Below are 17,897 nucleotides of genomic sequence, written 5' to 3'. Positions count from 1 at the left end.
TTAACTCAACCAAAAGCTTATAAAATGTGTTGGCAAGTGATGTAGATAAGTAACAATAAATAAAAATACTTTGTTAGAATTTGAAGGTACTGAAATTTAGACACTGAAGTTTAAACTGAATACTTGTTATGTATTTCTTAAATGGATGAAGAGTTACTTTAAAGTCCATGTTTCCTTGGTAAAAAACAAACAAGAAGGTAGCTTTCAGATATAACACAGAGGACACAAGATAACACTAAACAATAAAGGTTGGACAGTTTTTATAAATTTAATATATCAATATATAGAGATATTTATCAACAGCTTGATTTCATAGAAACGTGAGTGAGACCATTTTGGCATACAGTACAGATATTCCATGTAAGTACAGAAGTTACTAAATTTTTAACTCCCCCCACCTTGCGCTCACCATCCCGGCTGTTAACCCCCCCGCCCTCCTGCAGACACATAACACAGAAAAACAGAAAGAGTAAAAGTATACAGGAGCACAAAACAAGGCACCAATAAATTAAAATGATAACCTCTTTTTTTTTTTTTTTAAATCACACAACAACAAAATCTATTAAACAGAATTAAATACAGTATGAACACTAAAAATCTGCAATGCTGTTAAGCAAAAAAACAGACCGAACAGACAGGAGAAAAAGTAAAATAAAAACACTTTGGCAGATTATTAATTTTTAGTTACAATCAAGTAGTAAATAAATCCAGTGCGCTTGTGTACAAATAAATTCATATATAGTCTACACTCCTTCCCCCCCCCAGAGGTTTATGTACATCTTTTTTTACAGATACATTTAAAACATTATCAAAAAGTTTTTGCTGTATGAAAACTTATTTACAAGTCACGATTCAAAACCATTGGACTGTACCATTGGACCACCCCACCTTTTATTTCCTCCCTTCCTAAGAACATTATCTCTTTACACAGTGCAGAAGGCTTCTTGAAAAGTTTTGTGCAACAAACAGCGTAAAAAAATGCCTGTCATATGGCTGTGGAATGGACAGAGCCCCGAATGGTTTTTGAAATTTCCTTGCAGGCAATGACACATCAGCAACATTTTGAGAAAAACGTAAGTAGACATGCAGGTTCTGCAAAAAAAATTGGAGCCAATAGTTTCTTATATTTGCAGTGAAATGTCCAAATCTGTGACAATACTGTTTATCAAAATGTTGCCCATGTATAGCATCATGCCAACCCCAAAAAAGATTTACACACACAGATTTCACAACTTCCCCATTGCTGTCTTCTTCCCCCAACCATTATTTTCCATGACTGTTAGAAAAATGTAGGCGACTGAACACTGCCCTTCAAGTAATCAAACATCAAGAAGATCAAATGTGAAACTGAGAACAGATTGGCGAGGGGAGGGGGAGAGCGAGAGAGCAACAACTACAACTCACAGACTAACAGTCCAAAAAACACATGATAATAAGAGGAACCAGTTGGTGAAGGAAAGTCACTGGGTCAAGTACAATACCATACAGTCAATGAGGGCTCCTTCAACAATCCAAAACTGTAGCTGGTTGGGGGGTGGCGGTGTGGGGGGCTGCTTCTCCTCGCTGAGCATGCTTGTTCACCTGTTTGCTGGTTCATGATAGAGAGTTTTTTCTTTTCAGCTTTAGGGGTTTCCTTGTTTATTTCTGGGCTTCCAGGTTATTTCCTCCAGTGTTTTTGCCATTCTTCCAGTGTGTGTGTCTGTCTACCCAAAGACTGACAGCGCTTTCCAAAGGAAAGATATTACGATGAAGATGGGAGGGCAAGAGAATGAGAGTGCACAGAGACAGCAGTGCTGAATTCAGTAGTGTAACAAACACAGAAAGACCCCACAGCTGGCATTACTTTTGATGCAGTGCATGAGGATGTGAAGTGGTGGAAAGATGTAGGCGATGCATTCAGTTAAAGCAGCAGGGGTCAGATACTCTGCTCAGAAAAGACTGGAAGTAACTATTGGAACAGCGCAGAGAGGAAGGAAGGACAAGTGTCAGGACAGTTAAAATCAGGGAGCACAAATCAGGAACACTATAGCTACGGCATACTGTAGAATGATTAGTTATTACAGCGCTGGAATTTGCTATGAGTTAATAATGTTAACACCTTTCCCATAAAATAAACATGTCATGAGTGGTTTGACCTATTATGATAGTAACCTGCCTAGTATGCTTTAGGAAATGTTAGGAATACCCCGATGCTTTATGAAAATTTGACTTTTAACAAAAAGCAGTATATTTAGTTGTATATGTATCCAAAGTGTATGTTTAGATCTAGAACCAGGAATGTGTTGCACCAGCTGTTTGTAAATCCATTATTAAGTTTGTGTGTACTGTCCTTCCAAAGTTCTTAGCTACTGCAGTTTATCTAGTCATTTAGTAAATTGGGTTTCACCATTAAAACTTGAGGAATGTCTTAACTAGTAAAGATTTAAGTAATGTGTAGATCCATTTCTAGGAAACATCTGTAGTAAGCAAACACAATCAACTAAGCAAATAGGAAGTCACTGCAGTAAAGCAAAACCAAAAATAACTGTTACAGGGGGTAGAGGCTGACATTGTTTTTGAGAATTGTGTGGGTCATGGGATTCCTGTGGGATTCCCACGGGATAGGAGTCAATGTCACTATTCATCATGGGGATGAGATGTGATAGAAAAAAAATGTGAGAATACAGAAGTATTTTTATGGGAGAAGGATGGGACATGAGTGAAAATCCACTCCCATGTCACCGTCCAATAGGGGGTAAAGAGATATATTAAACTTTTAAAATATAAAATATTGCCAAGTTTCTGTAAATGCAGATATTTATATACCCCGTATTAATTTAGTGATGTATAAATATCCACTTACGTTACAACTTGGCTAAGTTTGAACTTGCAAATTGTTGGTGCAACCAGCTCCAACTCTTCAGTGTAAGAACCTAAATATAACATGGGAACACCTGAAATTGTAGACTGCCACACAATAAGCTACATTTTTTTGCATTTAAATAGTAAATTTCTGGTTGGTTAAAAAAACTTTGTGCAATATATCATGTTGCACGTGCAACAATGCAGCAACTACTGGGTTAACACTGAAAGACTTCAAGTAAATAATTTACAAAAAACTGACCTGGAGTGACAAACACACGTACCTATTCAGCATCATGCCTGTATTACAATAACTGAATTACTGAGCATATGTACATAAACACACACATACTTCATTATTCTTTGACCTCTTCAACATGAGGCAGAGTGCTCAACTTGATCCTTATAACTGCAGCATGTTGTTTATGAAGCTAACTGGTAGTAAAACTATGATTTTGCTGCCATTAGGTCATTGATTAGCACCTAAATGATTGCTGAAAATATGAATCAAGAATGCCTAAAAAGCATACTGTCGAAGCATGTCCTCTACTACGACTTCAATTACTTATTACAAAAGTCCCTTTCTGCACTTTTTCAATGTCCTTCAGTGGAGACAGCTTCTCTCAAGGGGGCACGAAGTGGACTAGCCAATCTGTCTTCACACTGTAGCAATAATAACTTTTCTCCAATGCCACGCTAAGTCACCTCAATAAATAAGCAATTTATTCTCCTAACTGCAAACCCTCAGTATGGAACTCCATTAGACCTGCAGCAAACATGGACCTGAAGGAAATGACGTGGAGTGTAGAGCTGGCTAAGCCCAGGGTTCAGTCCAGCAGTAGGTTTGGTATTTATTTATTCCTAATAAATTCACAAAGATATCTGACCTGTGGCAGTTTTCTTGGCATCTTACATCATTTTCATCTTTCCTTTAGGACTCAGATACAGGTTGTTGTTTTTTTAAATAATAGGAAATTGTGAGCATTCATAACAATTCCCATGGCATTCTACCCTCTGATAATATTAAAAAATTTCCTCAGTTACAAAAGTTATACAAAAATGCAGCTGTGTTAATTTAAACTGTTTGATACAAAACCAAACACTGCAGGAAACTAACAAACCAGTCCAGGATCATGCTGAGCTGAGTCACAGTCTTCCTCACCATGTAATACATTTTATTTTCCTTCATCTGTGCAAGGTTAAGATGAAGGGAGAAGGCCTCCCCCTTGTGCTCAATCCTCCTTCGTTAGATAGACATAGGGGAGTGAATTGCTGGAGAGGACTATAATTTACCTGTCCTGTACAAATCCCCTGCTGTGCATCATAAACTGAGAGAAGAGTGCCATCCTTTTGAGGGAGGCGAGTGAAGTGAGTGTCAGAAATCTAGCAAAATAAATGTCCAAGCCAGGTTTTTGCTTCTTCCAAGCACAAACCTGTTCACATACCGTTTAGTCCAAATCTTGGCAGTGATTTCTGCCTACCTTTGTCTTTGTCTTGTTTCTTTCTTTCTCCCACGTGGTTAACCCAGCATCAGCACTGAGCAAACCTTTCCAGGAAACAGTGAGACCCAAGAATAACTACCATTAATCAACTGTTTTGATACACTCACTGTCTGTATAGTTAGATGAATACATATACTGGGCCTATATTGGAAGACTGATTTCATTCTATACTTATTTTGCTTGGTATTCAGTCATATATCAAGTTTATGAAAAGACTGAGGATGTGACAAACAAAAGCACTTCTATGTTAGCTGAAATGCAACATTATTAAAAATTTTTATTCTAAGAATGGAAGACCAGTGTTGTGTGTATAGTTTGGACAATGTAAAGCACCTCTATATTATTAGATGCATTATAATTGTGCTTAACGCCTTCAAAATGCCCTTTATTGACACAAAATGACGTACAGAATACAAATAATTTGCCATAACTACTTGTAACTGCTATCATGTTAACTTGTTATGACGGCTTCTAGTAATTCACCATTACTACACATTGTGAGCAATTACTGCGATAGTCACTGGGCATGAATTCCATCTGATTCAATGGGCTGGAAGCATGTTTTTGGCAAGTCAATGGAAGATCAGCTCTTTACACTGGTTTATTCGTTTCTTCTATTTCCAGCTTTCAAATCAAATCAGTGCTTGGCTCAGTCATTCTCTGCGTATTACTCATCTACTCATATAAAACAGGGCCACTAACAATCACACTAAACAGTCAGTGACAGAAGAAGGTTATTATTTCCAAATGTGGGCTCTTTATCTAAAGCAACTCATCTTGAAAACACAGCCACATTGTTAAAAAGGGGACTAAAGATGGAGAAGTTATCATGCTTTGAAACACCAAAAGCAGTGCTAATTTCTGTGTTGGGCAGGGGTTGAGGGGCTATATGTAAAAATTTCATTGCTTTATTGTCAGTGGGCTCAAAACTCACTTAGAAATGAAGCACAAACCTGTTTTCTCCGTTGCTTGCATCAGCCATTATTCTGCTTTTAATGTGAGGTCTTCGGGTTGGATTCAGCCCTGTTTGCGCTCCCAAGCCTCTCTCGTACTACAGCGACAACACTAATGTTATCCGGTGCAAAGTTGTATCACTTTCCACATTACTTCACCAACTAACGCGACCCATGTTACCATCCTGTGTACCACTGTTAATTTAGCCGGCAAGAAAGGATGTAACGGTAAAAAGCAAATGTGGAGCGATTTGTTTACTAACGTTAGCCTATAGCAATGCAGCCAGGAGCAGCCAGCTAACGCTACATTAGCTCGCTACATTGCTGCTGTTTGCTTCGTAATGTTCAATTTAGATTTTATTGTCCTTTACCGATACTCAGGTACACAGCTTCTCCACAAAATCACTCACATAATATACAACACAGAGGAAGAGCCATCCACTAAAACTAATTACAGTAAAGTTACTTACTGCGGTCTAACTGTTATAAAGTGTAACACAATCTCGTAATAATATTCAGTCCAGCTCACTACCTGTTTCATTATCATCCAATACTTTTAGCTGTGCTGACATTGCTGAGTCTCCGGTGACAGATACACAGATAGTAAAGTTAGTTACTGAAAGCAGCAGGCGAGATATCGATGTAGCACGTTGGCTAAATGCAGTCACTGTGCCATTATAATGTAACGAGCATAGATTAGTTCAACATCAAGCTGATAAAAACATTACTGTAACGTTGCAGTGGGAGTTTACCTGAGTTTCCACCATGTTGTGTGAAGCAGTCACCCTGCCTGTCTATAGCCACTGTCACTCTGCCTTTTTTTGGGAGTACTGTGCCAATATGCCGGTGTCTCGCTCCGCTGAATGAAAGGTACGCGGCCAGTGTTCATCTACCTCTGAGACGGAACACATCTGTGTGAAAAGCCACAGCCTGCATGCAGGTGTTTCTGCGTTTATTGCAGGATTTCTGTATGAAAGTGGTTTGTGTTTTGGATTATGCTCGCTCATGAGTTCAAGCGAGCATGCGTACGAGCACACGCCTGCTTGCAATCTTAAAACCTCAACGCTAGTGGCCGCTGAATACTCCATAATGCCCCTTTAAAGCACCATTTTTTTATATCAAGTAGGAAGGTGTTTTGTAAAACTCTGTACACATGTGTAAATCCTAACACCCACCGCAAATGAACAAACAATCCCAAGTTCATTATCGACTTTAGGCATACCTCTGATACCAGGAGAGAGGATTACCCATAATCCTTTGCTTTTTCTGCCCTGCTGCTTTTTGCCTTGAGGCACTATCCTCCCGTGGCACAAATCCTCCTATTCCCCTCAAAAAAGCACCCTCCCTTACTCTTTCACACCGAAATCACCTCCAAACACACAGACAACCCCGTCATTTATTTCTCTCTCCTTTCCCCTTGGCTATATTTAGTTTTGCCTGCCTACATACAATATGTCATAGGGTGAATCTGAGTCTGAGAGAATGACACTTCACATCTGTTTTAAAAAAAAAAGCTGTCTTGTCTACTCGAGATGTAAAGGGAACTATGAAGAAAAAAAACGTCCTTGCTTCCTACTGAATACCCTTGCAAACTTGAACAAATCTGCCTTTAGTACTGTACACTGACAGACACGCTGAATACATAATTACAACAGCAAACACATACAAATAAATAAAAAGTCATAAAATGAGGAATTAAAAATAATGCATTCCAGCCTTTTCCCCTTGTACGGTAGCCAAACAGCCTTCTATTTACAATGTACACCGAAAGCCAAATGAGGTTAGTTTGAACAAAATCATCAAGCAGCATTTTACACACCACTACAGCTAACAAGAGGCAGAGAGAAGAGAGGAGTGGAGCAGAGACTATTGATAAACTAGCACTAAGGGCAGTAGTAGTGGCTAGTAGTGGTAGTAGTGTTACTCCAGGGGAGAAAGTAAGAGAGGAAGGGGGGTATACAAGATGTACATGTCATCCCTGCTCCTTAAAACGGGAGACAAAATGAGGACTCCTTCTCTTTCTTGTCTGCGTTGTTTTGACCTCAGTGGTGTAGAGGCTGTGGTGAGAGGAGGGGCCAGAATGGGTATTGGGGGGGCAGGGGGATGCGGATGGCGGGATGCATTGCCCCCTCAGGGATAGCCATCATCCTCCAGACTGAGTGCCACGCGCTGCAAACAGCAGATAAAAAGACTGTTACCACAGTAGGCTGGTAAAGGAGGAAGAAAGAGAGAGAGAGAAAGTGAAATGAGATAGAAAACAGAAAAAGAAAAATCAGCATGGTGGACAGGGAACAAAGAAAGAAATCAGGAAAAAATCAGAGAGAATCAGAGATTCAAGTCTAGATGGCACCTTGAAAAGCAACTGCGAATCATACAGAATCCATTCTCCTGCCACTTCTTTTCTTCTTATACTCCTCACTTCTCTCTCCTCTCCCTGACCTTCATGTTCTCCTCTTTCCAATCCCCCCAGTTCATTCCCTCCTTCTCTGGTTGCTCCTATGTGAGGAATGCAGGATGCTTGCCTACGGCTGCAAATGTCTGGCCCAAATAATGCCAATCTGATTTCTCTGTCTGTCTGAGTTGCCACATTACCACGAAAGGAAAGGAGAGAAAAGAAGAGGACAGGAGAGGAAGAAAACAAGTGAAAAAATTCAAGACAAAAAGAATATTTGTACAGATGTAAATAATAAAACTGGGAGACAAGAGAAGGAGCATAGTTCCCTCTCTTCAACCCTTCTCTGAGGGTGGTTGTTAATTCGACCTTGAATCTTAATATGACCCAGTCGTGCACCTGTTTTGTGTGTGTGTGTGTGTGTGTGTATCTCCAGCCTGTCATCATGCCAATGATACCCAGAATTCTTTCCCTCCTTTCCCTCTAGAGCGACACAAAGAAATCTGTGTTACCATGCCAACCAATCAAAGCGCTAGACTCCCACTCCCCCATAATCCTTTTTGGCTGACGTTCCCTGCTGGCTTTCCGAATTCCTTAAACAACAAATATATACAATAAATGTACAAGTGTCGTGATGACACACTACCTATACATTTAAGTGCATCTCAGTGCCAATCGCAGCTTGCAGTGTTTAAGGAGTTTGTAGAAAATGTAGCTTCTTGCCCAAAAAGTGATTCTCAAAAATGCATCTGCATCAAGATAGAATGAGAAATTCTATTTTCGATTGTCCTTGGTTTTGATTTGTGCTCCCCATTTTATCCTTCATGTCTTATTTACACTGTAACGAAAACATAAAGTCCACACAAGGGCAATGTCATGTTACTATCCCCTCAAAATCTAATTTATTTGCACAATGGTCCTAGTCCTGTGCTCTGCTGTCCTTTCAGAGTCAGAGTCAGAGTGCTGAGGTGACTATAAAGCTGGTCCTCTTTTTTCCCGAAAAGCTGTCTCCGCACTAGAATTATTTTTGTTCTACTAACAGAGGCCATTTCAGAGGACCCACATCATGCATCTATCTTTCATATTTACTGCATCACGACAGCAGTAATTATTTAAGCCTCAGTGGCACTCAAATGTCTGGATGACCCTTTGTTATAATTTTTAGCAGCAAACAAAGAAATGTCCACAAAATTCCTCTTTGACGTGAATGCTACCTTGTGGCACATATTTTCTCTTGTCTAGTGATCATGTTAAAATAATTTTAACTTTCGTATCAGCTGCTTCTGTAAACAAAGTGTCTGTGTAAGATGTTTTGTCAGGAAATGGTCTCATAAGAAACGTGTTTTCCATTAAGAGGACAAACACAACAACCAGAAAAACACAAAAAAAAACACAATGTACAAATAAATGGGATGGTAGGCTGGTAACGAGGACATGATGTTGATAAATGTACTGTATGAATATGGTCATGAAGGTGAAATAAATGTGAACATGATCTACCGGTGAAGGGCTTATGTGTCTGTATGATTGGTGCTTTCAGTGATTACTGGAAAATTGACGTGAGAATGTGGGCGTGTGCAAGCCTGTTCTCTCTTTCCACCAGGCCTACATGTACAACAAACAGCCTTTTCCAAACCCCTGCGTATATTACTATATCTCAAATATTCAAAACTCCTTCCTTTCCTCTGCAGCTTCTCTCATTTGCCGCTGGTTAGCATCGGTGCCCCTGAATACCAGTGAGAGTTGCTGTCTGTGACGCCGCCCCCTAGAGGAAGCGCTATGAATGGCTGACTGTGGCTGCCACTCACTGCTGGGTACACGTGACCGATGGACTCGCTGTGTCGCCCAATGTGGATTTCGTCATCGTCATCCTCCGTAGTTTTGCGGTAAACAGGGTTGTCGAAGTTCATGCTCTTGGTGTTCTTGCGCCGCCAGTTGCGCCAAACCAGGTATCCGCCGGTGCAGAGTAATCCAATGACCACTGTGGCAAGGATAGGGACTGCATGTGTTTAACACACACACAACAACAACACACGGCGGGAGCGTTAACACAGCCCAGGGGACACAGAGCGGCGCTTTAAGCACTCATACACACAAACTCACCTCGCACACCTTCCTTCATGTACTGAGGGCTCATTATTTTCTTATTTTCGTTTTCAAAATCATACATAATCTAATGTATACCTGTAGGGGAGGTTTGTAGGAGTTTTTGTTTGTAATAACATTAATCCCCATAAAGTACTTAAACAGCTTGTTTGTGGTTCTCCTTCATGGATGTATAATGAGACCTGGATAGACCGCTCAGTCTTTTTACCTGGATAGGCGTCTCAATTTTACCCGTGGCCACTCACAGTATTGCAGCAACAAATCCCCCTGGGCCCACCATTATAAAAGAGACGTCTGTAAAACTGTTGAAAGGACACCTCAAACTGCAAACAAGGTCAATTATGACTCTTTCTTTTTGATTTTTTTTATGAAACTCGCAGGCCTATGCGCCAGGCGAGCAATTCTCATTGGACTGAATAGGCATCTTTGGGTCCGGTATCCAGTTCAAATATTACATCCATGTTCTCTTCACAATCCAATATGCAAATAAATGCTCAACTGTGCTTGCCACCATAGGACTTTATTTACTGTAGCTAAACGGCATAGTAGAGTAAAGCATGACATTTCTGGATGCATGAGGACAAAACATCCTTGTAAAAAAGTGTTTTAAATTGAGGGTGGTGAAACAAAGACAACCTCTGCTAATATTAAAACACAGCAAAAGTCATATGTTTAATATGTGTGGCTGTTTAGGCATTCATCTAATGCAAAATAATACCACAAAACTAGGGGGAAACCCTGTATATCAGTACATATATTTATATAAAATAAATAAAATTTAAAACCTGAAAACATTGAGCCTTCATACAAACATACAGAGGTATATATATATATATATACATATATATACATACACACACACACACACACACACACACACACTATTACATTCCTTCTCAGTCTCCATCTACACAAAAACAAACATGAATGCACATTCACAATTTGCAACAATGAATGCCTGCATGCACCATCACACACATACAGTAAATCCAAGACCCACCCACCCACCCACCCACACACACACACACACACACACACACACACACACACACACACACACACACACACACACACACACAAATACATGAATAAACAAAGACTGAACCACACATACTTCTCTATTAAATCTTGCAACATTCAGGTCCTGAAGCCAATGATTAGGGTTTTGTTAAAAAAAAAGCCCAGCAAGGTTGCTTATCCTTTTGCTACATTTGGGCTATAATTTATAATTTTGCACACTATTCAACACTATCTGCAGACTGCCTGACTCTGGTGTTTTTGGATGGGGTTAAGAGAGCAGAATGGACAGGGGAAGAAGAAGAGGGAAGGACAGAGAGAAAGTACCTTGGAGGATTTGAGATAAGCCCTGTCTCTCTCCTCTCATTACCATATTAGCATGGCTGCCTAGCTGCCCTGTAGGACCTGTGTGTGTATAGTGCATGTATGAGTTATGTGTGTAGAGGACCATACACCCAAACAAGAGGTGTGTCCATGAGGTAAAGTGTGTGTGTGTGTGGGGTGTGTTTTTGTGAGTGTATGCCCATGTCCATAGATGCGTCTGCATCCCTTGTGGAAGCCCAATCTAATTGCTCTTTTGTTGGATAGGCACTTGAGGTCCCTGTGTGACAGGACTGGAAACCCCAGATACTGCTTTGTTCTTCTCCAAATGCTCACTGGTTTAAAAAACATCAGCTTTTGTCTCGTTTAGAAAATTTCACTCCAATTAGAGAGCGGCATAACAGCCTGACTTTGGCTAAATACTGATAATGATTGTTTGGCTGTTTCCCCTTGTGGTGCCGTGGATGGGCATAGCGCATTAGTGGATGTGAGCGGAGAACTAGGGTGCAGAAATCTGGCCCTTGTGGACCTCCAACAATAATTAATGTTTCAAAGCTATCCAAAAAATGCAGAACGGGGGGATTTATGACTCCAATGAATGGCAGAAGGACAAAATGAAAGATGGAGTTGAAAGGGTTAACAGTCTCAGGGGTTGTTTTAATGAGCTGATATCTCAATTGTTGATAATGAAAAGTGAAAAAAATTGCTTTATGACGCTTTTGAGCTCCCATAATTTATCACAGTATTCAATATTAGGGATGAAAGAGATCTCAATTAGCGACATATGCTGCTACTATAAGGTCATTTGCACATTCAGCTGATTTCCCAGTTAGGTTATGCATGAAAGCATTAAATATTTCCATAAAATTTGATTTCCCTTTTAATCAAAGCTAATAGAATAGATTAACTTTACTAAGCTGGTTTGATTGTAATAACTTGCGTTCTCTTTGGATGCCTACCTAATATTATATTTATTGTATGGAAGTATGGCCTAATAGTGTTTTTTTTTTTTTACCCTGTACGGACAATAATGTTATTTCCCAGGTCAAAATGTCCACTGCCCCACTGCCCAAAACACAGTTTTATCTCATTAAGCCCCGTTTCAGTCCATTGATATTTCCTCCTATCAAAATCGGATTCCAGCAGCTGTGTAACCCACTCTTGGTCCACTGGGTCAGAGAAATAGGTCAGAGCATTGGATTGATTGCAGTGTGAGCAATACTGCATGAACATCAGCTTAATGTTATAACAGCTGGTCAAATGTGATGACAAAACATGAACTGAATTTCCCATTTGCTCAAATCTCATTAATAATGACATAATGTGCACATTGCAAAGGCTTGGCCATCACTGACTGACAAGCTTACTGGCCCATAATGGCTTTTTCTAGCCGTAGGCCAGGAGGCTATTGATGGATAATACCACAGCTCAGTACATTTTCTCAATTACTAAACTATTATTTCGTACAAAAACATTACTGCTGAGCCTGACGTAGGGCTGGTATGTTCAAATATACTCATTTTAATCAGTCAGGTGTACAGACACTAAAAACCCAGTCTCTCACACACACACACGCAAGTACACACATATGCAGACGAACGCATACAATACCATATCCACACACAACATGCAGGACTTAAGCAACAAGCAGAGATGGACAAGCAAGGAGGGAGAAGCAGGCGGGCAGAAAGCAAAGGTAACACAGCGAGAAAATCAAGAGTACTCACCGATAGGAATGACTATCCCTAGAACAGCTACTGTGATGTTGTTACCTATGAGGTAGTGATCACTCCCAGCTAAGATAAACAGAGAGAGAGAGAGAGAGAGAGAGAGAGAATAGAGAAAGAATAATAAAAAGTAAGCAAAAAGTTTTGTTCCATAACACCGTCCCCGAAGGGCTTGCTAGAGAGAAACACAAGTTTGAAGCATCATGCTGGAAAAACACATTTGCATAATATATGGGCGGAGAATCCATCTGATTTCACTTTCACTTTTTTTTTTTTAACAGAATGTGTAAGTGAAATGTGGATGAATCATATCAAGGTACCATATAAATGCAATGAGATGCGTTTTAATACAAGAGAAGACAAATGCAATTCCAGGAAATAATACATCAGAATTTGTACAAAAACTAATTTTGATTTAGGAAGCAATGCATATTTCAATAGAGGTGTGAAACATGGTGGATACTCCAGGTGCCCTTGAAAGTGAAATTAAATGCATGACCTTGTGTTGCAAGTCATTCTTTTGCAATACAGTGTACATTTATTCTAGACATTTGTATTGGTATCCTTGCTCCCCTTCAACTCTCACCCCAACAGGTCGGTGTGGAGCTTGACATTAATCGTGCTCCCAATCCTCCTATTAGCAGCAGACTAGCCATTAACCAAAGTGTGATCAGATGGCTATAATGAAGTCTAGTGAGGAAGATTAACAGAACAGATCACAGCGTTGGCCCTGCATACTGATTGGCTCATTCTAGAAATAGACTGTAATTGTATGCAGGAAAAGGCACAGATGGGAGGTGGCGGGTAGGACATACAATTAAGACATATCTTCTCTCAGAAATGTAGTCATATAGAGGATGAGCTGCCTTTCGATAAATGCACGCACACACACATATTCAGACAAAGACTTGCTGTAATAGAGGCACAGCAGGTGAAGACTTCAGAGTGAGCACTGAAGCGTCTGAGTCCTGAGTCAGCAGAAGTGAATTTGGCTTTTCTTCAGTATGAGCGAGTCTCTAAAAAGCGGATTAATAGAATCTTATTTAAGCAGCAGTTATGAAAGAAGCAGTCCTGGAAAGTGACGACAATGAGAAAGAGAAAGGAAGAAAAAAAGGCAAAATTATTGCTAGAGGGATTTAAAGTTAAAAAAGAATCTGCTGTTGTCTGCCTCCATGAAAACCTGCCTATTTATATCCCTATATTTAACCTTTAAATATAACCCTATCATAATGTGTAGGTTACCTATAGTATATACAGTAAATAGTTTTAAAGTCAACATGTAGGACTTCTAATATTATCTGCTGCTATTAACTGTTAGCCATACCTTGATGGAAGATTTGAATGGTCATGAATGTCTTACAACTTTATTTAATTTCAAATGCCCTCAAAAATTAATAGCCTTATGGTGGCCTCCAAAGAGTATGGATTTCTTTACTTCTTCTTCACAATATTCACATGTCCATGCATTGAAATGATGTTTGCTTGCTCATTTCTCTAGTTAAACTGCCCATTAAAAGATCCACATACTTAAAATGTAAGCAATAGGGGACAAAATCCACAGTCCTTGTTTTGTGTAAAAATGGCTCCAAAGTTTATGTGAAGCTAATATGGGGTGTGAGCAGAGTTTATCAAATTAAATTACAGTCTTCCCAACAGAATCATCTCTTTTTGCTTCTACAGACAGTGTTTTCATGCTGAGCTGCAGTGGATGGATTTGAATACAAACAGGGAATTTGGTAACAACAAACTATACTCACTTGATTTGTCTAATTCAGACTGTCGAAGCCTCATAAGGACTTCAGATAAAGTTTGGAAAGTATTTTTGCACAGAATAAAAACTCTGGATTTCGCCACCATTCTTTATTTAAAGTGTATTAAGATGGGATCTTTTCAGGGCCAGTATGAACAGGAGGAATAATTACAGCAAGCTAAACCTGTTTTAATGTTCATATGGGCACCTGACTATTGTTTTAAGACTGACTTGAAAAATTTTAACCTATTCTTTTAACAGCAAGACAGCTAGGTTTAGTCATTGAAATATTGATGACTAATTACATCAAGAGTGGAGGTTCAAATTTGAGCTTAAATGCATATAAGCTTTGTGTACCAGCTGTGTGTTTATATGTTATTCCTGAAACTCCTGGTTCTTCCTCGCTCCATTATGTCAGCCACAGCGCTGCACATGTGTAGCAGCTGATGCCGGTAAACTTGACAGTGTGCGCTGAGTTGAAAATTATAACACATGGCCTGTGGGTTTGGAGACGCGTCTTGTTCATGCCCCATTTTCTCATCCGTGTCTGCTCCACCTCTCATCTGGAGCACTTGTGTTGTGGTGAGGAGGCTGACAACTTCAGAGACTAGAGGAAACATGTTCTTGCTTCTTAGTAACTAAAAAACCCAGGCCCCCAAAGTGATGAGACTAGTTGTAGCAGCCATTCTGTTTTATTCCCAGAAAATCACTTTTTCTTCTTCGCCTCTTTTGCAGCCCATCTTATCCTCGTAAATGCTGTTTTCCTTCCCAGCAGTGTGTCCTTTTTTATAACTACCATCCTCCCTGTTCAATTGCTGGACTGTCATGTTCCTTTTTGTGCTCTGTTCATTCTTTACCCTCAATAGCCTCTTTATTGTCTCTCACATTGTTTTACTGTTTGTCTTCTGCTTTGGTCTAAAAAGGGTGATGCAGTAGCATTGGAGCTAGTTGAAAGTATAAACAAATGCACACATCCACAACACCAAATATCATCCAATAAGTCTGTAATTAAAAAAACAACTTATTTAGATGATGTTCTACTGTTATAAGGAACAAATTACTTGAGGATAATTGCAGTTTGACAGTTACCACTATGTCATGTTAATGTCTCTACAGTATGTAGCAAAGACCACAAAAATTCAAAGTAGAAAACACTGATTTTTGCAACAAAAATCACACCGTAGCATGGTTTATAAATTTTGCTTTGCAGTGCTATCAAGGATTATTCTCTGCTTCCAAATACAATTTAAGTTTAGCATGGCTTTGTTAATCATTGTTACTGCTGTTATATTCTGCTGTCATTGTTTGTCTGGGCAACAAACTGCGAAGCAGTATTTTTTTCTTTGCCAGTTGAACTTGATTGGTACGAGAACAGAGAATGCTGCCAGTTTTAAAGAGCAAGAGTGAAAGAGGGGATGAGAGAGAAAGACAAATAGAGTGACAGAGGCTGTCAGAAAGTGAGGAAGACTAATGATGAGAGGTGGCAGGTGAGGATGGAGGGGACTGTCGTTTGTTAGTTCTTACAGCTCTGTTGGAGTGAGCGTGCATGAAAGACAGAATAGGAGAAAGAGAAAGAGGACAGAAGAATACAGTAGATAGACAGATGGTCAAACAAAGAGACGCAGGAGAGGAGAAGCCAGAGAGCAGAGGGAAACTGATGTAAGTAGTGGTTTTCAACTCCCTTCTGCTTTAATGGCAGGTGGTAGCGGTAGTGATGGAAGTGGAGCACTACACTTACAGAAGAACACACACAATATACATACACTCACTTCACACAAACTTACATTCCTATGCACAAATGCGCACCCTGCTCACCATGATCCTTACCTCTGTGGGAGAGGTTGGCGTTGCTCTCTCTCTGAATGCTGTTGGGGGCCACTGGGCCCAATAGGGGCGTGTGTGTGTAAGTGGACGTCTGACTTGTGCTGCTGAAACTAGTCGTTTCTGTACTTGTGGCAGCGGGGGTCCGAGGCTGCTCTGTAGAGGTGCTCCTGGGGGTCTGGGGAGGAGCCGGTGTCGTCAGGCGTCTGGTTGTGGGCCTGAGTGTTGTAACAGCAGTAGTGCTTATGGTCGTGGTGGTAGGGGTAGTTGTGCTGGGGCTAATAGTTGTGCTAGTTGTTGTAGTGCTTGTTGTAGTGGGTGTGGTGGTGGTGGTGGGGGTGGTTGGAGCAGCAGTTGTTGTGGTTGTTCTGGGTCGAACTGCACAAGAGAAACAGTCAATGAGGATAGTTATTAGCACTTAGGATTTTACTTAAAGATGCTAACAGCTGGGAAGTATGTCAACAACAAGATTTGTCACATTTTGGCTGAGTGCATCAATATACAGCACGTACTGGGAAATGAAAAGATTATAAAATGCTCCCAACTCCCCAGACTTTTAAATAGAGCTCGGTGATAAAGGTAAAAATAATGCAAAATCATTTTTACTTTAAGGTAATTAAACTGATGTTCAAAGCACTCAAATGCATTCCGCTGTTACGCATTACATAGACCAAACTCTTGATCTTAGTTAATCTAAGAATCATACAGACATTCAGAACACTATTCTATGCCGTGATTCTGTTGGAGAAGCAATATAATAATAACAGATATAATGTCTATATGGCGGCTAGCTCATGCTAACTGGCATCTTTTTATCACTTCCATCTCTCTCTGGTCACTTATTTGTGTCTCAATATAGCATATTAACACTTATGGACAGGTTCTGTTTTTGTTAACGGACAACCAAATGAGAGTATTAAAAAAAATTCAAATACATTTCTTTTACACATAAAAACGGCGGCAGCCGTAACACAAGATGTTTTGTTTTGGTCGCTGCAAAACTGACAAGGCCTTGCTCCAAAATAGACAGAGACATTAAGCAGAGAGCAAGAGGAACACAGGGTAAGGGGCTGTTTTATCAACATTAATAAGTGCTCAGCAAAAAATAATTGTACTGCATTAGGAAGTCCAAAAATTTTGAGTGCAAATGTTCCATCTCTCTCCCTCTCTGCACGCTCAATGGCCTTTAAACTTAAACTTTATTTGTCCCCGTAGGGCAATTGGTTCTGCAGCAAGACATAGGACAGACACAGATGCAAGACCGAAATACATAAATACTAAATGTTAAAGGCTCTGGTTGTACAACAGAGAATTGAGAAGATAGATAGATAGGCCTAAGTGCCTAAGTCCATTTCTGAAAATAAATAAAATAAATAAATAGGCCTCCAATTCGACAGCCATATTTTAAAAAGAAACATCTGACAATGTTCATCATAAAAACAATATAGCAATAATAGACTGCAACAC

General features: G+C 39.9%; 1 protein-coding gene across 4 annotated transcripts in view; it reads right to left on the bottom strand.

Annotated features, from left to right (window-relative positions):
* Positions 1 to 6,674: 6,674 nt before the first annotated feature.
* The window catches only part of lrp8 (low density lipoprotein receptor-related protein 8, apolipoprotein e receptor), a 182,784-nt gene continuing 171,561 nt past the window's right edge, over positions 6,675 to 17,897 (bottom strand). Inside the window, exons 16-19 of one of the 4 annotated variants that reach the window (XM_038715286.1) lie at positions 16,437 to 16,808; positions 12,860 to 12,928; positions 9,497 to 9,687; positions 6,675 to 7,465 (exon numbers count right to left, since the gene is read on the bottom strand). In XM_038715286.1, the coding sequence (XP_038571214.1) occupies positions 7,427 to 7,465; positions 9,497 to 9,687; positions 12,860 to 12,928; positions 16,437 to 16,808 (671 nt within the window). In that variant the 3' untranslated portion in view covers positions 6,675 to 7,426. Of the gene's footprint in view, positions 9,688 to 12,859; positions 12,929 to 16,436; positions 16,809 to 17,897 lie in introns of all 4 variants that reach the window. The other 3 variants (XM_038715288.1, XM_038715284.1, XM_038715285.1) reach the window with 3 other exon arrangements.

This window comes from Micropterus salmoides, unplaced genomic scaffold (assembly GCF_014851395.1).
Source record: "Micropterus salmoides isolate LMB-PRFRI ecotype aquatic unplaced genomic scaffold, ASM1485139v1 Ms_hic_scaffold_13, whole genome shotgun sequence".
In the NCBI taxonomy this organism is placed as follows: Eukaryota; Metazoa; Chordata; class Actinopteri; order Centrarchiformes; family Centrarchidae; genus Micropterus; species Micropterus salmoides.
Note: the sequence above shows the minus strand (reverse complement) of the source record. Positions and strands in the feature narration are given on the sequence as shown.